A 24,576-nucleotide genomic window follows, 5' to 3' on the forward strand; every position below is an offset into this window, starting at 1 on the left:
CGGGCCTTCCTGCTGTCGAGCCAGCGCTGGGCTCGTCGCTGCCTCCTCCTGTCTCGCGCAGGCCCTTGGCGGTTTGGCACCGTTTTCTGGTTGGCGTGGTGCGACCCTCACAACTCTTGTTTTTGTTTTTCTTGTGAGATAGGTTTTAACCTGTACGAGAGGTTCCTATTTTTGTTTGACAGAGAAATCGAAACCTAGGAAATGGCTTGCTCAGGGACACACAGTTTACCTGTGGCAGATCCTAAACAGGAATTTAGGTTTCCAGCTCCTGTGCCCTTTCTAGTATGCTGCCCGGGAGGACAGGGACTTTTGTTTCATCTTGTATCTCCTGCAATGCTAAATATTTACTGAATCGTATTTATAAGAATCTGAGTATTTAAGGTTGTCATTGGTCTCAGTGTTTTTTTTTTTTTCATGGTTTCAGTGTAATTCTTGTAAAGGAATTACTAAGTCTACTATGTACTGCGACATTTAAAGATTTGACTAGGACAAGGTCTGTGACCTTAAAGGAGTAAAAGAACTAAGACACTTTAACAAATGTCAATAACACAAGGGAGTAAAAGGTAAAACATAAGCTGAACACAGAACTCCAAGGAAATGAAAGTTGATTTTTGCTTGGGGAAAATTATAAAAGACCTTGAGGGATTTCTGCCCACAGCAGGGAGTGGGGACACATTCCAGGCCGAGGGAAGGGTGAGAGCAAAGGCTTGGAAGCAGAAAAGATTAGAGGGGGAGAAGATCAGTAGTCCATTTTTAATGAGTTGGGCTACGTTTAGGAGAAGAGTAAAAAAAAGTTAGAAAATAAGTTCATGTGCGTCTTATTGTGGAGTGCTTTGAATGGGAGTAAAGGAAATGTCCCTGTGCCTCTAGAATGGAAATGAGTAGGTCATGGAACACCATTTGAGGGTTTTTGAGGGCACTTCTATGTAGGGCAGTTCATCTGGAGGTAAGTTTGAAGTGAGAGTAAAGACGGGAGGTCTGTACAAGACCATTACCCTATTTTTGCTTTTCGATAGAATATTCTTACACTCCTCTAAGGCATAGATCTTGACTCTTTTTGAGTGAGAGAAAGGGAATTAAAGAGATGCAAAAATAATAAACATCTGCCTAAGTCACTTGAATATGTGTCAAAGCAGGTTCATTGTCTTAGAATCTCAGTCAAACTTAATTTCATCAAATTTGGGACTTAATTTCTTCTAAAATAATTTTTGTTCCTACTCTTTCAAAACCAGTGGACAGTACAGTGAGATCCTCATCACCTGGCCCAATGCTGAGCATATAGTTGGAACTTAGTAAGTTGAATAAACAAAGTTCTGTCGGCAGTGCCCTTGGATGTCATTGACAGGCCTTATTCATAGGTAGGGAGATGGTTGAGAGGAGAGTAGAGAAGAAAGTGGGAAAACAGATCCCTTGGAAGGAAGAAGAGGATGCAAAGTACAAATAGTGAATAGGAATGAGGGCCACTGATGATACTCATTGTTTGAGCTTTGGTGTATTAGTTGCCTTCCCTTGCTCTCGCTTCCACAAAAGTCGCCTGAGTCTTTCCTTTTGATTTTACCTTCCCCTGCCTGGACACTATTTTGAAAATGATGAATGTACAGCTTGGAAACAAAGAAGGCAAATGCATTGAATTTATTCTGAGACATCTACACAACTGCCGTAATAGACTAATATTTTTGATGAGTAACTGGCTGGATTAATAATACTGCTATTGGCCAAAAAATACTCTTTTCCCGTCCATTTACCATAGTTATCACTTAGTAATTATGTTAGTTCTAGCTGCCTCCTTTAGAAAGTTCCTTGGTACTAGGCTGTCATTGGTTCCATACTCTAATTACTATCATATTCTTTCATGATCCTCCTAATGCTCCAAAACCCTAAGGTGGCATTTCTAACTTTTTAATAAAATTTTATTGAAGTGTATCATTCTTACAGGAACATACATAAACAGTAAGTGTATAGTATAAGTTGTGAACGTAAAAAACAAACATGTATCATACAGGACTCCCATACTTCACCCCACACCCCTATCTTGCATTGTTGTGAAACATTTGTTACAAACTATGACAGTGCATCATCAGAGTATTGGTAACTATGACCTGTATCTTACATTTGGTGTATTTTCCCCCCAACCCACCTGATAATTAACACCCTATATTAATATAATGTATTTATTATAGTTCATGAGAGAATGTTCTCATATATGTTCTGTTAATCACAGTCTATCTTTTACCACAGTAGACAGGACTTTTGGCAATGGCAGCTTTCTGCGTTTATAGACCTTCACCTCTGCACTACCACTTGAGTCATGAGCGCGCCTCCCTTTTGGCCCATTACTCTCCATTACAAATGCTTGTGCCTTCTACAGCTTTGAGCTAGTTTGTGTGGTTTTTTATTTGTTTTTTGTTCTTTTAATTAGAGCTTTTCCCTTTGTTTTCTCCTGTTGGTTGTTTGAAATTAAATTCAATATGAATAAGAGAGAGAAATATACAACTTTGAATTTGGAGGAAAAAGTGAGGGTCCTAAGTAGAATTGAAGCTGGACAATCTCTTAAAAGTGTAATGGATGAATTTGGAATCAGTAAATCGACATTTTATGACATTAAAAAGAATAAGAAATTGATTTTGGATTTTGTATTGAAGTAGGACATACCGTTGGTAGGGGCTGAAAAGAGAAAGAGGACAATGGGAGCTAAATATGGCGATGTGGATGATGCAGTCTACATGTGGTACCAACAGAAATGCTCAGCTGGTGTCCCTGTTAGAGGTGTGGAGCTTCAGGCTGCTGCAGAAAGATTTGCATAGTGTTTTGGGCGAACAGACTTCAAAGCTAGTACTGGTTGGCTCTTTAGGTTTCGAAATAGGCACGCGATTGGCACCCGGAAAGTATGTAGAAAACAAGTCCTAAATTCAACTTCAGAAAGTATTGAGCCATTTCGACAAAAACTGTCTGTAATGATCAAAGAGGAGAAACTACATCTAGCTCAGTTGTACAGTGGGGATGAGACTGACTTCTTTTGGAAGTCAATGCCGGAAAACACTCAGGTGAGCAGAAAAGATATCTGCATGCCTGGGAGGAAAATAAACAAAGAGCGGCTATCTGCCCTTCTATGTGCCAGCGCAGATGGGACTCGTAAGTGGAAGTCCATCATTATTGGAAAATCAAAGCTGCCCAAAAGTGTGAAAGAGAACACAAGTGCATTACCTGTGATATATAAACCCAGTAAAGAAGTTTGGTTCACCGAAGAGTTGTTTTCAGAATGGTTCTTTAAAAATTTTGTCCCTGAGGTCAGGCATTTTCAACTCAATGTTCTAAGATTCCATGAAGTCAGGGCATTGTTAATTCTGGACAATTTCCCAGCTCATCCTTCTGCTGAATCACTAACCAGTGAAGATGGTCGAATAAAATGCATGCTCTTTCCCCATAACACCTTGTCCTTGATTCAACCAATGAATCAAGGTGTGATCCTGAGCTGTAAATGACTTTATAGGTGGAAGCAACTGGAAGAAAGTCTTGTGATTTCTGAAGAAAGTGATGATGAGCAAGACAGAAGAGAAAAAGGAATTTCCAAGATTAAAACCTATAACATAAAAAGTGCAGTTTTTAACTGGGCAAAGAGTTGGGATGAAGTAAAACAACCATAGCAAATGCATGGGAAAATCTCCTTTACAAAAAGAAACTTGAATATGACCCTCGAGGCTTAGAAGATGGGGTTATAGAGAAATTCTTGAGAAATATGGAGAGTTGGAAACCAAGTTGGATGCTGGTAGAATGTGGTTAAATGGGGATGATGAAGAAAAGGGCTACCCCCAAAAAACAAGGTGGGATTACAAAGGAAGTTTGTTCTACAAGGAAGAGGAACTGATAAAAAAACATCAGCCTACTGCTGAAGTTAAATTATCTGCTCTAAGAGAGAGTCTGGACTACCGTCTTGATTTTGTGGGTGCCACAGCTGAATTTCAAAGGTTCCATCTCACTCCAAAAGAGATGCAACAAGGAGTAATCAAGAAACGGTTTCAGAGTAGAGTCCACTCTAAATTTGGTAGATTTTTGAAACCTAGACTTCATAATATTAAGGATTCCTTCAACATGCCTTCAACTTCTGATTCTATTAGATTTAATATTTAAGGACTTCTACAGTTATATGATAATATATAACGTAGGCCTATTGTGAATTGTCAAAATTTTTATCAACTGACCTCATTTTGTACACTAATGATCATTTATGTATTGATTATAAAATAGTTTGAAAACAAATTTGTTTCTTTAAATTTATACAATATTTAATATTTCCAGTTTTTTCCTATTTTAGACAAGGACCCCAAATTCTGTGTCCCAGTGATAGCCTCTCGACATTTTGGTATATTTCATATATTTTTAAAATAGGCACATTACATTGTAAATACAAGTTTATACTCTATTCTTTGTCTTAATTTATGCTTTGGAACTAATAATTAAGATACCATTTGTTGAGTATTTATTATAACAGAATTGTACACATGTATTTATTTAGTCTTCTTATTATCCTCCTTTTTTTTTTTTTTAAATAGATAAGAAAACTTAGGTTTAGAGAGGTTAAGTAACTTGACCAAGGTTCCACAGCTGACAAGTGGCAGGCTTTTAGCTATTACACTTTACTGTTTCTTAGGATTTCCCCATGTCATTAAAGTCTAGGCACAAACCTCAAATTTAATGGCTCTGTAATAATCCACATGGAGTCTACCATATCAGTTGAATGAAATAAAACATTCTACTATTGAACAAGTGTTTACTTCCTATTTTACAGTGTTAATATGAATTTCAAATTATTTCTTTAAGTTATTAGAAGTTAAATTACCAGGTCAAAGAGTACAAACATTTTTTAAAAAATTGATACATCGTTGTTAAATCGAAAGTACTTATCTCCTGTACACAGATCCCAGCACTGAATATAGTTATGCTATAGTTTTTGCTAATTTTATAACCACAAGAATGGTATCTTTATGGTTGTTACTCATTTTAGTGTCAGGTGTCAAGTGATACTTGCAAGTAACTAGCAAGGTTTCTCAGCACCTTTGTTAGGATAACTGGTTCTTCTTTATTGGCTTTTATTGTTTCCGTTCATACAAGGATCTATTTCTGAGTTGTATATTCTGTTCTATTGCTCTATCAAAAATAGGCAATCACAGTATAAAATTAATGATTGAATGGAGTACTGTTGTCTGCTCTAGTGCCTTACCATTTTAATGACTTACTGATAACTTTTTTAATTAATTTTTTTTATTTTTAAAGATTTAGATTATATAAATGTTACATGAAAAATATAAGGGATTGCCATACGCCCCACTCTCTCCCCCTCCCACACTTTACCATATTAACAGCATCCTTCATTAGTGTGGTACATTTATTACAATTGCTTCATCTGTCTGCCCCGTGGAATCTAAGCCCCCTCTTAATTAAAAGCAAAGTCACATCACCATCCCAAAATCCTCAAGATTGAAGAATGAACAAGACTAAAGGAGACTTATTATTATTCTACTATAGACTTATTATTCTAGCAATGGAAGAACTCTTATCATTGATGTAAAGGCAGTGGCCATCAGAGGTTCTGAGGGATGGGAGAGGAAGAATAGGTGTAATATGGGGGCATTTTCGGGACATTGGATTTGTCCTGCATGACCTTGCAGTGATGTATACAGGCCAGTGCATATTTTGCTTAACCTACAAAATTGTGTGGGACAGTGTCAACTATAATGTAAACTGTAGTTCATGGTTAGTAGCAATGATATGTCGTAATATCTGATAAGGCCATTGCCCTTCTTACTCTTCATTTTCAGAAATGTCCAAGATATTCTTATTATTCTTCCACATCAATTTTAGCATAAAATTTGTTCAAGCCCCCCCAGACACACACCAAATTCCTTTGGAAATTTGTTCATTATTTAACTAAAATTATTTGGGGAAGGATAGTCTTTATTTCTCTCCATTCAGGTTGTGAATGTGTGTAGTGTTCTTTTAAAGGGACCTCATTTTTTGTTAAGGTTATTCCTAGGTACTTTTATTATTGTGAGTGGGATCTTTTTTTATAATTACTGCTGAAATCTTACATTATAAATCGTTATTTCTTTTTTGTATCTTAATTTTATCACACAGAACTTACAAAGAAAATTAACTGCTACCAGGCATCCTTTTTACAATTTAGGCACCCTTTATGTTGCTTTGGTTTATTCAGTCTGCAGCCTAGTGAAAGCTGGAAGATCTTTAACATCAAACAACTTTTTTTTTTAAGGAAGATTTATCCAGAATGACAGCAAGTTGGGGGTGGGGCAGTAATTCTCCCTACTTTGTACTTTGCCTCCTTGATGCACCTTTCAAGCCTGGGATTGGATGGACTGAGCAAGAAGGTGGTATGGGGAATATAACACGAGGTCACTTAGTTTTAATTTGGGCCCTTGAACCATACACCACATCTTTCTTTATTCTTTTTAAATGGTTATGAATTACCAGGATGAATGGCCATCATTCTCAAAAGTACTCACTGATTCTGGAAACATCACTGTTGCCTTTACATGTATGTACGGTGGACCCAGATTAAAAATAAAAGTGTCCTCATCTTACATTCCCTTACCACCTTTGCTTGGGGTTGGAGATTCAGACCTGAAAAGAAAATGAATAGGAACAAACCACGCTTAGATGTGCTCTGGGCAGGAGCTCAGGTGAGTGTGGAGGGCTTTGAGCGCACTTGGCTAGCAGGGCAGGTGTCCAAAGGATCAGTGGGACTGCGTGCTGGGCGCTCAAGTTCCCGCAGCCGAAAGGCACTAACCAGCCCTTGGACTCCTCTTTCCTGGGCCCACCTGTGCCGCCGCGGGAAGGCCGGGCGTGCGGGCGCCCGCTTTCCCCTCCCTGGCCCCGGCAGCCAGGGGTCGACTCGGGCGGGGAGGGGCGGCGGCCTCGGGGACACCGAGGAGCTCACGCGGACGGGGGCGGCTGCGGGGTTCGCCAGGCTAGTAGGTGTCGGACCTGGGGCCGAGCAGCGAAGACGAAGCTGTGGAAGCCGTGGGAGCATTTGCTTTGCCCCAAACTGGGAGAGGACTGAAGCTAAGGGTTCCAGAGGCTTAGCCCCGTCCTGTCCCGGCTGCGGGCGCGGGACTCCTGAGCCCGGGCGTAGGAGAGCGGAGGTCCCCGAGGCAGCCCCGCCAGCCTTTCCCTCCCCTGCGGCACACGCCAGTCCTCCTGGCCGCTGGGGGAGCTGCTGGAGAGTCCAGCACAATGCTTCCGGAGGCCCACAGACATACCCTCAGGGGACTTCCGGAAGAAACTTAGTATTTTTCTCCCCCAAACCTTTAAGCCTGGGGTGAAATGACAGTCTATCTACCTTTCTCCGTGGAGCAGGTTTGGATCCATGGGAGTCACAAATTTTCATTTCTGTCTGAAGCTTCTGGGATACTCAAGGTTTTTCAATGATGAATTGAGCATATTGTTAACGGAAAAGCTTTTTAGATTTTTGTGGGGAGGGGGTCTCAGCAATTTTTCATCAGCCCTCTAGTGTCTCTGAGTTTATCTAGACTATCTCCCCGGTCTCTTCACTGTACCAGCCAGGCAAGAAGCTACCCTTAAACCTTTCCTCTCGTGAAAGAAAAGCATATAAGCCCCTCTTAGTAAAAATTAATATGGTCTGAAGAAAATATCAGTGTCCCTTTCAAGAATTTAATTTTTAATTCTAGTTTGGAAGCAAGACTGAAGGCTTAAAGCAAACACTTCAAAACAAACACATTTGCTTTCATTCATGTTACTATTCTTGAGCTCCTGACACCTAAAGAAAAGTTATAAATTCTCCTAGCGCTGATAAACTTGCTAGTTGGCTTTCTTTAACATATAAGGCTGTAAAAAGCATAAACAGCCATTCCTTGCAGTGACCTGGTAGACTCTTCAGTAAAGGGCCCATACCTGCTCTCTGAATTCAATGACTGCAAGGGAAGGGGAAGTAAGTCATCAAAGCTACCTTTCAATAGCTGACAGCTCCCTGAAATTCCTGCCATGGTGGCCTTATGTTGACCTAGTGCTAGGTGTCTAGAAGGGAAATCTTTTGTCAATCTTACATGCCCACAATTGGCACAAATTTATGAGTGCTTTCTACATGCCAGGCACTGTGCTAATGGTTTTACATGCAATATTTTTGCTTAACATCTTCCCACAAAAGCAAGACCGAGAACAGCTCCGCATGTGCACTTTGCCTGAAGGGGAGCTAGAGTGGCGACTGGGTGAAGATCCTACAGAGCACCTTGGGCACTCTTCCGTGCCCCCGCTTCAAATGGCAGTGCCCCAGCAGGAGCAACGTCAGTCTGATCGTGTAAGATCTGCATGTTGCATATTACAGTGGTGGTGATGGGGGTTCTACGCTTCTGAAATTTTTAGAGTCCACTTAGTTGCCATCCTAACCAGAGTGTTTAGTAATAACATCAACTTCACACCACCTCATACATTTCACGGCATTGGCAGCCATACCAGCCCTGTACTGCTCCCCCACCACTGGCCATTCTATGTTCATCTCTAATTCTCATCTTCCCTCCCCTGCCCGTCTCCTGTGAATAAGGTAAACGAAAAAGGGAGAGAAATGGGAAACAGATTTTTTTATTTGGCTCAGAAAATCATGGAAAACCTCAATACTAAACTAGGGCAGGGCTGAGACAAGCCAAGTGTTCCATCACTTAAATTACTTGGTGATAACCTGATGCCAATGAAATGTTTCATTCTGTTCTCCTGCAAGAGCTAGGTAGATAGATGTCTTCCTCTTCCTCCACAGCCTTATCCTGAGATTTTCCTGCCACCAGAATCTCCTGTTCCTAGAATACTTCTTTCACACACACATTAACGCACACACTAGAATACTTCTTGGTATTCTACAGAACTCTTTCCCATAGATACAAATTCCTAGAACTCCTATTTCCAATCCCCCATTCTAAAATAAAATGTTTTCCTCTAGGAAGATATTCTCAAGGCACCATTTTCTGGTCTGCCTTATCCTACATCTTCCCGCCATTAATGATCAATAACTCAGTTGGATCATGACCATCTTACCTGCCTTGGAAGACCAAATTATCCTGTCTTTGAAGAGCTGGATCTTTCTTCACCTACTTCACCGGAAAGTAAAAGTTGTAAACAAAGACTGTGAGGTATTTTCTCTGTTGTACACAAACCCCAAGAATACTTTTTGCAAGTGCTTTGATGACTTCACCCTGAGCAACCACTGGGCTCAAAGCTTTCTCCCTCACGGAGCAGTCCCAGCTTGGGAGTGCACAGGCCCACATTGCCTCGGCCTGCCCACTGCCACCTTTGTCAGAACCTTATCCCAAAAGACCAAAAAGAGAAAGCAAGTCCTCAAAGCAAGGCAGAGGGGAGACACATAGAAAAAGGGGCAAGACAAAGAGCCTCAATGAAGACTCACTTATTTCCTTAAAATATTTATTACCATACATACACACTTTCAACAGGGATGGGCAAAAGCCCTAATTTCCCTTGTAGCCAAGTTTTCAATGCTTTCCAGGGAATCCATCTTTCTTGGAACCCATTACCCAGGAAGAAGACTCCAGAGCTCCATCTTTTCCTGACAGAGGTAGATTAAAAGTTTAGATCTCTGCAAAGGGTAAGCTAATTCAGACTCCTGGTTCCTCTGCCAATTCTTGGGCTGACATGAAAATTCTATCTATTTCCCTTAGGTCTCTGGTTCTTTTTTGTCTGTAGTGACATTTACATGTGTGGCCTCTCAATGGGCAATCCTGTCAGGCTGCTGAAGAGTGCTGAAGGACCAGCCAGGGCCTCAGGAGAGTTGCAACTCACCAGTAGTCTTTTGTTGACCTCTGGCTTTTTCCTCCCAGCATACTCAGTCCCTCTTCTTTGGTCTCAAGGGCCTCAGGAGCCCAAATGGTCCTGCTGAATGTCCCAAGTGAGGACAAAGAAATATCACTTAGATCCTCAAAGCTGTTGATAGACATTGGGCACAATAAGGCACCAAAATCACAACTTAGATAAATATACTGAGGGTGGGTGTGCCTTGGGATGGAACAGACTTAGGAAATTCCACCCTGAGCAGGTCACCTCCAAGACTTTCCATCCTCCCTAATTCAGGCAGAATTCCTTTTTAGCTTTATGTTAATCATTTGCTGCCTCTATGACTCACTCACAATGACTCCCTTTTCTTTTTTGTATTAATTACCTTAAAAACATACAAGTCATTTGGTCAGTTGGACAAAGAAGACCAGCTAATAAAAACAGGACCTTTTGAATATGCCACCTTTTCTGGTCCAAGAGAAATCCCATCATTTCTATCCAGTGTGAGTTCTCTGATGGCTTATAAGGCGTGAACTCCGAGAAAAGCTTTCCCCACATTCAGAACATTTATAGGGTCTCTCTCCTGTATGGGTTCTGAGGTGACGAATCCGGTTGGAGCTGTGAGAGAAACTGTCTCCACACTCATGACAGGTGTAGGGTTTTTCACCTGTGTGAATTCTCTGATGCCTGATTAAGTTGGATCTATGAGAGAAGTTTTCCCCACAAAGGGTGCATTTATATGGTTTCTCTCCTGTATGGGTTCTTTGATGTCTGGTGAGGTGCATCCCTTGGCGGAAGCTTTTTCCACAAGTCAAACATTCAAAAATCTTCTTTTCTGCCTTGTGGGCTCCATGATTTGTAAGAAGGGGGATGCTGTCATTCATTGCTTCCCCACACTCAGAGAAGGGGTAAAGTCTCTCTCGCTCATGAGTTCTTTCATGAATGACAAGGTGTGAACTACGAGAGAAACTTTTCCCACACTCGGGACACTTATAGGGTCTCTCTCCAGTGTGAATTCTCTGGTGCCTAAGGAGGTTGGAACTGTGAGCAAAGATCTCCCCACACTCAGGACACTTGTACGGCTTTTCACCTGTGTGCGTTCTCTGGTGCCTGTGGAGGTTGGAGTTGCAAGAGAAGCTTTTTCCACATACATTACACTGATAGGGCTTCTCACCCGTGTGGGTGCGCTGATGGCGAGTCAGGTGGGTATTTTGACTGAAGCTTTTTCCACATTCGAGGCACTTATGGGCTTCCTCTCCCAGGTGTGCTCTATGTAGTGAAAGAAAATGTGGGTTCCCACCTAAGAGTTCGCCACACTCTGTGCCCACACACAGTCTTTCTGCTGCATGTATTCTCTGGTGTCTAATTAGATTCGAGTTGTTAGAGAAATTTTTGCCACACAAGGGACATAAATGGAGTTTCTTTGGTTGTAGCTCCTTTGGTCTCCCCAGTTCTCTGCAACTTGTGATTCCCACTAAAGAGTGCTCCCTTGGATCCTCTGAGGGAGGGTCCCAATGCCCTTCTGACCTGTCACAAGGTCTTCCCTGCTCGGGACTCCAGGGTACCTCCCCAGGGAGCAGCTCCTGAGGGTGGCTGGTCTCACGGGAAACCGATTGAGCAATTTCTTCCTGGTTCTCAAATTTCTCTTCCCCTGGGGGAGAGAGAGAAAGCAAACCCTTAAATTATTTATTCATTGGCGAAAAGGAAATCTCATGCATCTGCTACCTGTAGGTCAGAAGTTCCAGAAATGCTGGTTCTGCCTCAGTTCCCATTTTCCCTACAGGTAAAGCACTCCAGAGAGGCATCCAAATAAGAACTGGAGTCATCACACTAGGAATCAGAGCTCAGACCAGTCTTGGAATTCCCTTCTAGGGACTTCCATCCACTTCTCCCAATGAGCCTCTGGCTTCTACCCTTCAGGAATGGGTGGGAAGGAACAGGGCTGGAACTAGGGTGAGGCAATGGGCTGAAGAGTGCCTATTTAAATTTTGCATCCTGGCTGCCTTGTGTGCCCACCCTAGTTCCAACCCTTGGAAGGATAGTGGACAGTAGGGACACTGGAAAAAATATACCTTCTGCACAGCAATGGTAGCCTGGCCCTGATCTGAGGGGCCCTCCACCCAAACCCTCAAATGCTCTCAACTATTGGGGGCCTTGCTAGGCAGCCCCCTTGTCTTCACTTCTTACCTGGGGCTGGGCTTCTGGGAGTCAAGCCCTCTTTGTAACTCTGGATGCTGGGATCCCATGGCTTTCCTCCTTGTTCCACCTGGGTGCTTAGAGCCTCCTGACTGGTAATCTGAGACTCTGTTCATGTGAAAGAAATAGATTTCCATATCAGCATTTTCCTCCTCCACGCAGGGGAAACAAAGATACTTGTTCCCTGCCCTCAACTGATAGATACAGAATGCTCAATACGTCCAGCAGCAATTACTTGGAATACATACTAAACTATTCCCAGTGTTTATCTCTACAGAAAGACATTGGGGGAAAAAGAATGTGACTTTTTTTTTTTACACTTTGGTAGTACTTGGGTTTCTTGCCATTAGAATGATAATTTTCTAAAATAAAACAATAAAAACATGGTCAGGTGGTCAGCTGCTTAAAGCATCAGTTTACTATTTTAAAAGAGTCTCGATTTTTATGTATATTTTTTAAAAAGGAGAAATAAGTTTGAGCAACTCCAGAAAGAGGAGAAAAATAACACGATGGACAGAAAAGGACCTGGTGCTCTGAGAGAAGTGCCTTTGTTGTGTTTTGCTAAAAAGAAAACCAAAAACCAATTGTTAAATGAACTTCTCTCCATATTTAGCACCCACTGAAAGATATTCATCTTTGGGCACCACAGCAGTTGAACAGTGATATGGAGAACGTGGAGACAGTCCCAATGAAATGAAACAAAATCCCAGTAGTTACAATTCTTTGCAGAATTAGTGTCAATGAGTTTGTAGCTGTGATTCTCTTTATGTAGACCTGATGTATGGAAACAAAGTACAGTGTGATTCTTTCAATCTAGGTGTGTCAACACAGTTGTAACTAGTATAATTACAATCTTGTTTTATGTTGTTTTTAAAGACTTCCCCCAAGTTTTTATTATGAGAATTTTTATACATACTGAAAAGTCAAAAGAAATATACAGTGGTTACCTGTATATCCTCCACCTAAATCCAACTCTCAGTTTTTTGTTTTGTTTTGTTTTGAGGTACCAGGGTTGGGGACTAAACCTGGGACCTTGTATGTAAGAAGCCGGTACTCAACCACTGAGCCACACTGGCTCCTCTGAGTTGTTTTTCCATTTGTTTGCTTGTTTTTTTCTGTCTTTAGGAGGTACCAGGAACTGAACCCAGGACCTTCCCATGTGGGAAGCAGGAGCTCAACAGCTTGAGCGACATCTGCTCCCAGCAACTATCAGTTTTAAGTCATATTTCACAGGTATCGTTTTAATCTCTACATAATAGTTCCACACACCGGTGCATCCTAATTTATGCTTACTATAATTGTCCCTTGCTTTGGATATATACATTATTTCCAAACTGCCACAATTATAAGTAACGCCGAATGACTGTTATCTCTGAACACACAGATCTTCTTTCCTCAATTTTTATGAACTCTGACAATTGGTAAGCTGGAATGTCGATACCAGGCCCTTGAAGGGCCTAAAAATACTATGAAGCATAAAAAGTTTAGGAGAGCTCAGAGAACAAGATCTCAAAATTGCAAGGAATCCACAACTTAGAGCACCCACAGCATCCTGGAACACTGGCAGAGATGGGGTGGATGTTACTGGATTCTATTTTTTCTACCCTGGAAAGTTCATTATGGTCCAGACTCCCTGCCTTGGCGCTGGCAGATGGCCTCCAGTCCTGGGCTGCATGTACATGTGCTGACTGTGCCATCTGGCAGATGTTAAGATAGAAGGATAAAAGGATAAAAAGATGTCTCCTGTGGAGGCTTTTGACAAAACTCAGAGCTTACTAGGGAAGTGAGTATCTAAGGGACACGTGCTTGGTCAAAAATGGCTCAGTCTTCATCCCTGGAAAAAAAAGTTCTTACCCAGTAAGTCCAAATTCTCATAACTCTCCTGCACCGTGTCTCTGGAGAAGGCCCTCTTACTAGGATCCCGATGCCCCCATGCCTCCTGGGAGGTGTGCACAGCCACGTCCTCTAAGCTGTCAGGCAACTGAAACAGCACAAGGTCTCCTTTAGCCCCTAGTGCACCAAGAACAATTCAAGCAGAGTTATGGGTTACAGGGGCAAAACCTGGGGATGCAGAGTACACATTTCATGGGGAAGAAGGGTGCCAGGCCTACAAGTGATGTGTAGAGGAGACAAAGAGGACAGGGAGACGTGTGGTGAGGGAGAAAGGATCATCTGCCAAGTGGCAGAAAGTCCCCCGCCCCCATAAGAGAAACTCCAAGGGGAGGAGGAAGGGCCCTGGGGGGAGACAACGGGGACTTCCACATCACCTGGGGCCCAGTCATCTTGTCTTCCAGGTTCCCTTCAGGAGGAAAGAGAGAAAGCCAGGGAGCAGATAATGCTGAAGGTGACAGAAATGACAATGAGAATGGCATTCCTAATTCTTGGCACCCCAAGTTGTTACAACATAATATCCATCCCCCATACCCAGTTTCTGTTCTGAGGATCAATCACTTAAAAAGGGGGGGAGGGGAGGGGCAACAGAGGGATAATGAAGTGAAATCCAAAATGATGGAGTCAGAGGGAAGGAAATCCAGCAGTCTTCCCTGCTGGGCCTGCAGCACTCCACTAGAGCATTCCTTAGGCTAGGGCTTCCACCGACTGAAACCAGACGTCTCTGCTCTACATAACAAAAAAGAGATCCCCGCCCCTCCCCGATCCCAACAGAGCCCCATCCTCCACTTCTAGGTTTATCACTCCACAACTGCGAACCCTGACTTCAGAAATTCTTTTAGGCAGCAGTACCTGGTTGGTGCCAGGGGCAATCCCGAAGCCTCCTTCCTCCCACCTGCCCAGGTAACTGTTCCTCACCCCTCTCCTTTACAGCTTGGGGGTCCCTTTTGGGGCTGGGGCCTAGCAGCAACTGCAGCCTGGGGCAAGGCCTTCTCTCAGTCTCCACTGGCTCCAGCTTGAAGCTCGGTGATTCTCGTGCTGTTTCCAGAGGCAAAGGCTCCTCCAAAAGCACTTCTGTTCCCTGCCCATGGTTTGTGACCTGGGAACCAACCCACATCACTCATCGTCACAACAGGGCCCAATACAAAGGGAAATTACACAGGATTCTGAGGGCAAACCTTCCACAGAGAGGGCCCGCAAAAAGAAGAGGCTTGTTTAGACTAGAGGCTTTTCTGATCCGTGAAGGGGAGGGGGGAGGTCTGTTCCCAGGACACACTTTCCCCACACAACTTTTCTGATACACCTCACTCCCTCTTTCTCTTCCCCCACCTTTTCTAGAAACTTCCATTACTCACTACAAGGTAAGTTACCTTGGGTGGCCCTGGAGGCAGTGATCTCAGAGTCTCAGTGTGAAACTGTTTTTCTAAGTTGACAATTAACTGAGACCCAGTTCTGCAGAGATCAGACTGCTGACCCTAATATAAGAGATAACAACAGATAAGTTATTAAGCACTAACTATAAGCCAGCAGTGTGACCAGATCTTTCCTTTTAATCCTTAAAACAACTTTTGAACGATATTTAATCACCCACCCTCATTTTACCAATTGGAAAACTGTGGCCCAAAGAAATGAGGTAACTTGCCCAAAGTCACACAGCTAGTACATAGCAGAGGCAGGTTTTCAACTTGCAGATCTAACTCCATAGCTCACACTATTGCAGCGACAATGCCACCTTATGGAAGCAGCGCATTCTTCGCTGCTCACTGTGTCCACTTGAGGACAGTCTGCGGGATGATTGTTCCGGACTCAATTTCAAAACCTCCTCTTGCCTTTGTAAGGTGTACTCAGGGCAAACAAATAAATTTGAAAGGGGAAATGGGGCAGCGTGATGTCCTAGTCTAAGGGCCAAAAGGCAGGTAAATACGCTTATTCTCTCACCTGTTGCCTTAGGTTCCCAAGCTCTCTCTGCATATCCTCCACTAAAATCACAGCTTCCTCGCCGCTCTCCGGATGCAGCTCCTGCACCCTGCTCTGGATCTCCTGGGGCAGGATGATCAGGAACTGCTCCAGCACCAGCAGCTCCAGGATCTGCTCCTTGGTGCGCATCTCAGGCCGCAGCCATCCATGGCAAAGCTCCTGGAGCCGGCTGAGGGCTTCCCGGGGACCAGCGGCTTCTTGGAAGCGAAACCGTCGGAAGCGCAGGTGGGAGGCCTCCGGGCTGGGCCCTGCGTCGGGCGGGGGAAGCTCGTGGCTCCAGGCGCTGTCCTCTTCCAATTTAACTATCAGGAGACCTTCCCGCTCCTGGGCGCCCGGGCCCGACGCCATCGTTAGACTCTTTGAGTGACTTGGCCCCCAAACCAGCTGCGCCCGCCTGGAGAGGCGCCCCGGGCGGGGATGGGCAGTGCCGGCAGGAGCCGGCGGACCCGGAGCTCCAGGTCCCGGGCGAGAAGCCCACCTCCCGCCGGGCGCAGCCGACTCCGGGGCCTCGGCCCCAGTCGGTCCCGACGCCGCGGCGCCGGTTCCCCGCTCCGCCCGGCTAGGGCCTCCCGGAGGGCCGCTCTTTCGCCTCGTCGTGCACCCACGCAGGACCCGGCCCTCGGCTCCCACGCCGGAAGTCCCAACGCGCGAGTTCGGGGCCCACAGGCCAACGGCGCCTGCTCGGGACCAATTTCCGGGCTACGTTTGCCGAGATCTAGTGCCCATTGGGTCAGGCTTCGCCACGGACTCGCCGCCAACCAATGAGGAGAGAAGATTCGCCTGCCGAGGCGGGACAAGCGAGGGGCCAATCGGAAGGCAGGGGGTGGGGCCGTCGGGCCAGCCCGGCGACCTAGAGAGCCCCGGGAGCGACCGGAGGCGGTGCGACAGACCTGGGCTTGGGTCTTCAAGGGAGGAAAATAAAGCCAAGGGCGACCCGAGCCGAAATCAGCAGTTAAGCTCAGTACATGCAGATCCCAGAGGCCACGTGCGATCCAAGGCCTCAAAGTGTCAAGAGGGGCCCTGAATCGCAACTGTTAACAAGCAGCCATCACCCACTCGGGTCACTTCGGAATGACGGGGAAGGCCTCGCCCTATCCCAGCTTCATCCCGACTGGGTACCTCCGGGAGGCCGGAGAGCGCACCCCCCCCGCCACGCCCCCGTCGGCATCTGGGCGGGCGGGGCTCGCGCGGCCGCAGCGCGGGGCCTGCCGGGAGGTGCAGTTCTTTGTCGCGAACCGAGTCCGCGCATGCGCTCTGGGAGTGCATTGGCCGCCGGAGAGCGGGGCTCGCTGAGGCGGTGAGGCCTGGGGCGTGCGGTGCTCTGCAGACTGGGCGCTCGCTCCTGGCGAGATCCTGCTCCGGGCCGCGGGACGTCATCGAGGAACGCGCGGGGTCCGGGACGTGCCTTTCTCCAAATGCCAGTTTATTGCTCAGCCCGCGAGGGCGGATTATTCTTTTTAATCTCCATCCTGGCCCGGTGAAGCGAATTTTCCTGCGGGAGGGCGAATGAGAGGAAGCCCCATTCCCGGGTCTTTGCAGATGAGGCTGGAGAGCGTGGGCGGGTGTCCGTGGCCGGGGTCGGCATAAGCCCTCCATTCCCTCCGGCCCGTGGGTGCAGGAATTAGAAGCGACGTTGCATGAGTCGTGCCCAGCAGAAGCCGTTTATCGAGCGCATTCTGTGTGCCAGACACGCGGCTAATCGCATGCACTTGAATCCTCATGACGAACCGTAGGAAGTGGATGCCATTGTCACCCTCATATTACAGATAATGGCCCCGAGTGTCCGTTATTTCACTTTTCCCAGGGTCACACAGCAGGTCTGTCGCTAAAGTTCAGGCTACCATGGTGGTTAATGGTGACATGAGGACACGGTGGATTTTGGATGATTGAATGGTAAGAGTCCTGGGGTACTTTGTTTTTCCTCTGTCCCACCCCAAGGAAGAAGACGGGTACTCAAGCTGTCACAGCACATGGGGACCCAGAGGCCCTATAGCACATGGGCAGGTCCGTTTCAGAAAACCGTGTTGAGGCATGTGAATGCCTCTGTGAGCCCAGAGCCCCGAAAGACCATTTTGATGTTTCTAGACATTAGAATTTCAGGAGACTATAGATTCTAACCGAACCACTTCCCTCTGGCATTTACTATGTGATCTTGGGCAAGTTGTTCAATCCTGCTAAAACTCAAATTTCAGTTCCTTCATCTGCGCTTAGAGAATAATACTAGTATCCACCTCATAATGTTGTAGAATTTGAGAGAGGTTCAATTATTTGCGTATAGAGAGGCCACGACTCAGGAATGATTTTGAAAAGGAAAAATGGTTTATTGACGGCCGGCTGGACTCGGGAGCTTTCTGTTTCAATCCCAAGCCTCGAACAAGATTTTCGAATTTCTTTTATACAGAGAGGAAAGGTCAAATGGTCCCTTTGTTTCACTTCTCAATAGGCTTGAATTAGCATGTATATCTTCCACATCTTAGGTAAGCTTTTGGCATGGACTCCAGACTTTCTAGATAAACTTTTAGCATACTTGGTTTGCATTTCCCCTAAATACTTAAAGTTTATAGACCTTGCATTGTTAAACTGTTTCCTGGGACTGGAGTCATTGCCATTGTCACTAAGGGCAGGACTGCAGCCTCTTACCGTTCCACACCCACAAGTCAAACAGTTTAGGTAATCTCTGAAGAGACAAAGAACCTCCCACCCATAGCCCACATCAATAACACTGGGTGAGGGTTACATGAGTGAACATCTGTTGGATGCTTAGAATAGTACCTGGCACATAGCATGAACTCCTTAAGCATTAGTTGTTATTAATATTAATGCACACCGTATTTCTGAATGCTTAACCTATTTCAAAAAAGCCTGTTGGATTTTAGTACAGGATGGAGGGCACGGGAATGTTTGCACAACTTCACATACCTTGAGATGGGAAGAATGAGGAATTACTCGTTCTCCAAAATTCTTTTGATTTTAGGCTAATAGTAAGTACTTAAAGCTAAATGAACTTTGAAAAATTTTTAATTTGAAATCGTTAGTATCCCTCCTCCATTTCTTTTGAAGCCTGCTTATATTCAGAAAACAGAACCGTGTATTCCAGTGGGAGTAGAGTTATAGGTTAGTGGATCTATAGGGGTTCGCTTGGAGCAGGAGTTTTTAACCTGGAGTTCATAAAATTGTAGAGCAACTCTGTTCAATAGAACATTCTGTGATGATGTTTTTTTTTCTTTTAATCTTTTGTGATGCTGGTTTTTGAGCACTTGAAATACAGTATTGCTAAGGAACTGAATTTTTTATTTTATGTACTTAATTTAAATAGCCTCATGTGGCTAATGGCTGCAATAGAGGACAGCTGTACAATATAGCACATCTACAGGTTCCAGGGATGGTTTGGAGACTTTGTAAAGCTTTGAAATTGTGTGCAAAATCGCATGCTTATCTGTGTTTTTCTAGGAAGTGGGTCCATAGCTTTCATCAGATTCATAAGAACACTGAAAAGATTAAGAATTGCTACATTAGGGCTTTGGTGAAAATTAAGTTAAGGGAGGTAGGTGTGCGCTCTTGTTACCACTACTGTTTCAACTTTCTTCTGTTTTCTTGTCCTCAGCTGTAGGTGACTCCCTGACTATTACAGAGAAAAACTAATTTGAATCTCAGACTTCGTGTCTGATGAATTCTGAGCTGCTGGAAAGGGACAATGGTTATGCTCTCCAGACCTCCTTTAGCAAATCTCCATGCTTCAGAGTGTGACGCTGATGGGCAGACTCCCATCAGCACTTCAGGCAGTTCCAGCACCGAGAAGCGGCCAGGCCTCAAGAAGCTTTCAGTAAACTTGGGAGCTTTGCTATCAATGGGTGAAGCCAAAGACGGGCTCTAAGGAACAAATCTTGGAACTTCTAGTATTGGAGCAATTCCTGGCTCTTCTGCCCAGGCAGACAAAGGCCTGGGTGAGGGAACACTGCCCAGAGAATAGAGAAACAGTTGTGGTGCTGAGGGAAGACTTACAGAGAGAACAGCAGGTGAGAAAAAGAATTTGGGGTCTTTATGATTAGACAAAGAGAATTGGTGGAGGAAACTGGGACTGCATCAGACGTTTTGTCTTTCTGCTTTTCCTCGGCCCTGGTTTCATCCACAGGTCTTTTTACTTTCCCTGTTGTTCTAGTCAGTGTACAGGACAGTGGCTTCCAGCTTGATCAGACCCGAATATTCTCCAATGTCCCCTTTACTGTCTTGTCTTAGTTTCCTGGCTGCTAAAAAAAAAAACATCATACAATGAGCTGGCTTTAACAATAGGAATTTTTATTTTTTTATTTTGGAGCCTAGGGGAAGTCCAAAATCAAGGCCTTAGCAAGGAAATGCCTTCTCTCTGAAGCCTGGGGTGTTCTGGGGCTTGCTGCCTGCAGGCCTTGGTCCTTGGCTTTTCTGACAAATGGCAATGCACTTGGCAGCGTCTTCTTTCTCTTCTGTTCCATTGACTTCCAGCTCCTGGCTGCTCCCTGTGTTGTTTTCTTCCGGTGGCCTCCCCTCTATACCCTAACAGGATTAAGACTCATCCTTTTTAATAACCTCATTAAAAGGTCTTGTTTACGACGGGTTCACTCACTCCCACAGGAATGGATTAGAATTAAGAACCTGTTTTCTGGGGTACATAACTCCAAGTTACCACAATTGGGAAATGAGATTAATTGATAATGTAACCTACCTGCATACTAAAATAAAAACCATCCTTGTTGTGTTCTAACTCAAGAATGGGTAGAATACAGCCTGTGGGCAAATCTGGCCCATGGACTGTTTTTGTACGGCCCATGAGCTAAGAATGGTTTTTATGTTTAAAATTAAAAAAGATGATGATGGTGTGACAGACTGGATGTGGCCGGTGAAGCCTAAAATATATACTAACTGGTCCTTTACAGAAGAAGTTTATAGATCCTGAGTCAACTAGAGTCCAACTGAAATATAAAGGAAAAAGAAAAGGAAATTTGTTTCTTACAAACTAATATGTATTTCTGTATACACGTTTGGGCTTGAGTGCACCAAAGATAAAATGAAGTGGTCAGATATTTGCACCTGTGCATAAATAGAGTCACCGAATGTGACAGCCAGAGAATTAGACAGATAGATCGCAACTACTGTGTGTGTTGCTAGTCAAAATATAATTTTCCAAAATGGCAAGGAACTCTAGTAAAGTTCTCCACACACACACAAAACAGTACAGTCTTCCTTTGATTTTCAGAGCAGTGCATTCCTGAAAAATGTAGGTTATTCTAAAACTATGCAAAGTTTTAGATAAGATACTTTGTATTGATAAGGCCAACATGGTAAGGTTCTGGACTTTTTTTTTAAGCAATTCTATTGAGATAGATTCACATACTGTACCATCTATCTGAAGAGTACGTTCAGTAGCTTTTGACATAATCACAGAATTATGCATTCAACACCACAATCAATATTAGAGTATTTTCATTACTCCAAAAAGAAAAACCTCTTAGCAGTCATTTCATAGTTCTTCTATCCTTCCCCTGCCATACATATCTGCTAATCTAATTTCATCTCTATAAATTTACTTATATTTACAATATATATAAGTGGAGTCAAACAATATGTAGTATTTTGTGTCTGGTTTCTGTCATAGGATAATTCTTCTCTTTTTTGTTTTTACAATTGATGAAAAATATTAAAATATTACTATTCACTATAGGTCATTGTTTCTATTAGGTGTATTTTTGCCCAAATACCACCCTATTATTAACATCTTGTAATATTAATGTACATTTGTACTGACTCATGTAAGAATGTTCTTACATTTGTGCTGTTAATCACATCCACTATGGGGTTCACTATGCCATGCAGTCCCTTGTTTCATCCTTTAGCTTCTAGACATTCTTTTTTTTTAAGAAAAAAAATTTATTATACTTTATTTACCCCTACACAGACACACAAGATGCTTCTCTCATCTGTCTGCTCATTATTTTGCTCACCTTCTCCAAGAGGCACTGGGAACCAAACCCCAGACCTCCCACATGAGAAGTAAGTACCCAACAGTCTGAGCCACATCTGCTCCCTGTGGGCTGCAGCGTCTACTGGCTAGTGACATCAGCTTATTGCGGTGGGAGGTGGCTCTAGCTTGTTGCGGTGGGAGGTGGCATCTGCACATCTTATTTTAGGAGGCACTGGGACCCAAACCTGAGACCTCCCACGTGGTAGGCAGATGCCCAACTGGTTGAGGCATATCCACTTCCTGACATTCTTTTTACCAAGATGAATGCTTGTGCAGGACAGTAAACAGTTGTTTGGGATGCAGAACAATTCTGTGTTGTCAGGTCCCTGGGCATGGCAGGGTGTCTTGTATCTCTGGCCCCTGACCACTACATTTCAATAACTACCACCTGCCATTATTTCCAAAGCACTTGTAGGGATAGTACTGCCCTACATTGAAAACCACTGGGCAGAGCTGGTTGGAGGGTACCATAGCTGTGCATTGGCCAGACTTTTTGGGCAAAGGGAGAAAGTGCTCTTAGGTAGCTTTGGGGCATCCCTGGACTGTGTATGAGTGGGTTCTGCAGTTGCTCTGAGCTTCAGGACAGTGAACCTGTCCAAACCAGAGTCTTCCTGTTTCCAGCTCTCCCAGGATAGAAGGAATTTTGTTTCCTTTCCTTCTGTTTTTGGTGGATAGTTTCCTAAGACTTAAGCTCCGTGGGGCTAGACCTATGCTGTGCAGTTCAATAGCCACAAGCCACTTGTGACTCTGAGCACTTGAAACATGATGAGGCCAAATTGAGATAAACTTGAAGTATAAAATGCACACAGGATTTTGAAGGCTTGGTATGAAAAAAAAGAATATAAAATATCTCATGAATAACTTCTTATATTATTTACACATTGAAATCATGATTTGGAGATATATTGGGTTAAATAAAGTACAAGATTAACTTCACCTGTTTTTTTGTTTGTAATATAGCTATTAGTAATTTATGTGTGTCTCACATTGGTCTAGATATTAGAGTAATGGTTTCTGGCATTTCCTCCAGGTTGATAGGCAGGAAATGCTCTTGGAAGAGCTGGCACCAGGGGGAACACCACACAGATCCCCAGAAATCCACTTGGCATCACCCACACTCCAAGTAATGGACCGCCCCAGGAGGCCACAGTGGCAGAGTTGTGGATCCCACAGGCAAGGTCACAAAAGCTAAGCTGCAGTGCTACTGGGCAATGTCAGCCCTTCAGAGCCTGGTAAGGCAAGGGTTTTGTGTGTTGTGTCTTGTCTTGGTCTTGGTCTTGGTCCTGGTCCTGGTCCTGGTCCTTGTCTTGGTCCTGGTCCTTGTCTTGGTCCTGGTCCTTGTCTTGTCCTTGTCTTGTCATTGTCTTGTCCTTGTCTTGGTCCTTGTCTTGTCCTTGTCTTGTCTTGTCTTGTCTTGTCTTGTCTTGTCTTGTCAGAGCAAATGCTCTCAAAGGTTGCGGTTGGGGTTAGAAACACTGAAGACTCAGTGGAAATGGACCACTCTGATAAAGAGTAGGAGCTGGAAGTACCTCTCTGGAGATAGCTGTGAACAAAGCAGTTAGATAAGATGGGACTAGGAATCCTTAAAGCTGATGACCCTGCTCAGAAGGCTTTAGATGTGGATGTTATATGGGACACTACGGGAAGTGAGATATTCTGGACAAGGACATTTTAATCCATGGGGTCTGTGATGTTGTGGATCTAAGGGGTTTCTCTTACCCTTGGGTCCTTCTGTTGACTTCATGAGATAAGAGCATCAAGCATAATCCTTTGAGTAGTCAATTCTCAGAGCCTTTAAAGGGTTTAATCATTTATAAAAATATAGATGAATACTTTATTAAATTAAAACCTACAACAGTGTTTCCAAGTCTGTAGTAAACAGACAATCCACCTTAGATGCATTTTTTTTTAAGATTAATTAATTTATTTCTACCCCCCCCCTGCCATTTGTGCTCACTGTCTGCTCTGTGTTTGTTCATTGTGTGCTGTGTGTCTGCTCATCTTCTTTTTAGGAAGCACTGGGAACCGAACCTGGGATCTCCCATGTAGGAGGGGGGTACCCAAACACTTAAGCCACCTCCATTCCCTGCTTGTGTCTCTCATTGTGTTTCCTTGCTGTGTCTCCTCATTGTATCATCTTGTTGCATCTGCTCGCCACACTGTCTTGCTCCTCTTCTTGAGGAGGCACTGGGAACTGAACCTGGAACTTCCCATGTGGTAGGCAGGTGCCCAAATGTTTGAGTCACATCCACCTCCCTGCCTTTTTTTTTTTTTTTTTAAAGATTTATTTTTTTTATTTATTTAATTCCCCTCCCCTCCCCCGGTTGTCTATTTTCTGTGTCTTTTTGCTGTGTCTTGTTTCTTTGTCCGCTTCTGTTGTCGTCAGTGGCACGGGAAGTGTGGGCGGCGCCATTCCTCAGCAGGCTGCTCCCTCCTTTGCGCTGGGCGGCTCTCCTTATGGGTGCACTCCTTGCGCATGGGGCTCCCCTACGCGGGGGACACCCCTGTGTAGCAGGGCACTCCTTGTGCGCATCAGCACTGCACACGGGCCAGCTCCACACGGGTCAAGGGGGCCCGGGGCTTGAACCGCGGGCCTCCCATGTGGTAGACTGGACGCCCTAACCACTGGGCCAAAGTCCGTTTCCCCTCCCTGCCTTTTTAACAAGCTCTCCAAGTGAGTGTTATTTTTTTTAAGATTTATTTATTTATTT

The 24,576-nt window shown here is 44.3% G+C and overlaps 2 protein-coding genes across 5 annotated transcripts in view; one reads left to right on the plus strand and one right to left on the minus strand.

The window, feature by feature from the left end:
* The window catches only part of MEFV (MEFV innate immunity regulator, pyrin), a 59,355-nt gene that overhangs the window by 346 nt on the left and 34,433 nt on the right, over positions 1-24,576 (plus strand). The window contains exons 2-3 of one of the 3 annotated variants that reach the window (XR_011647236.1): positions 8,184-8,329; positions 8,963-9,143. The exons of 1 other annotated variant lie outside the window; for it this stretch is intronic. The gene's annotated coding sequence lies outside the window, so the exon portion shown is untranslated. Of the gene's footprint in view, positions 1-8,179; positions 8,330-8,962; positions 9,144-24,576 lie in introns of those variants that run through there. One more of the 3 variants, XR_011647235.1, reaches the window with a different exon arrangement.
* ZNF263 (zinc finger protein 263) lies at positions 9,425-16,533 on the minus strand. Of its 2 annotated transcripts, XM_004475849.5 has the most exons (6): positions 15,832-16,533; positions 14,812-14,992; positions 14,271-14,341; positions 13,858-13,984; positions 11,995-12,111; positions 9,425-11,458 (listed from the first exon to the last, which is right to left on the minus strand). In XM_004475849.5, exons 1-6 carry the CDS (start codon positions 16,216-16,218, stop codon positions 10,302-10,304), a joined length of 2,040 nt encoding a protein of 679 aa, XP_004475906.1. In that variant the 5' UTR covers positions 16,219-16,533; the 3' UTR covers positions 9,425-10,301. The 2 variants fall into 2 exon arrangements, with proteins under 2 accessions (XP_004475906.1, XP_012373980.1); XM_012518526.4 differs by lacking the exons at positions 14,271-14,341; positions 14,812-14,992 and having other exon boundaries at positions 15,832-16,531.

Source organism: Dasypus novemcinctus, chromosome 23, assembly GCF_030445035.2.
Source record: "Dasypus novemcinctus isolate mDasNov1 chromosome 23, mDasNov1.1.hap2, whole genome shotgun sequence".
NCBI classification, from domain to species: domain Eukaryota; kingdom Metazoa; phylum Chordata; class Mammalia; order Cingulata; family Dasypodidae; genus Dasypus; species Dasypus novemcinctus.

Coding starts and splice junctions, on each gene's coding strand:
- ZNF263 (XM_004475849.5), bottom strand. CDS start 16,218: ATGGCGTCGGGCCCGGGCGCCCAGGAGCGGGAAGGTCTCCTGATAGTT. Junction 12,112..13,857: donor TGAGAATTTGGACTTACTGG/GTAAGAACTTTT, acceptor TCACATGAACAG/AGTCTCAGATTACCAGTCAG. Junction 11,459..11,994: donor TCCCAGAAGCCCAGCCCCAG/GTAAGAAGTGAA, acceptor TCTCTCCCCCAG/GGGAAGAGAAATTTGAGAAC.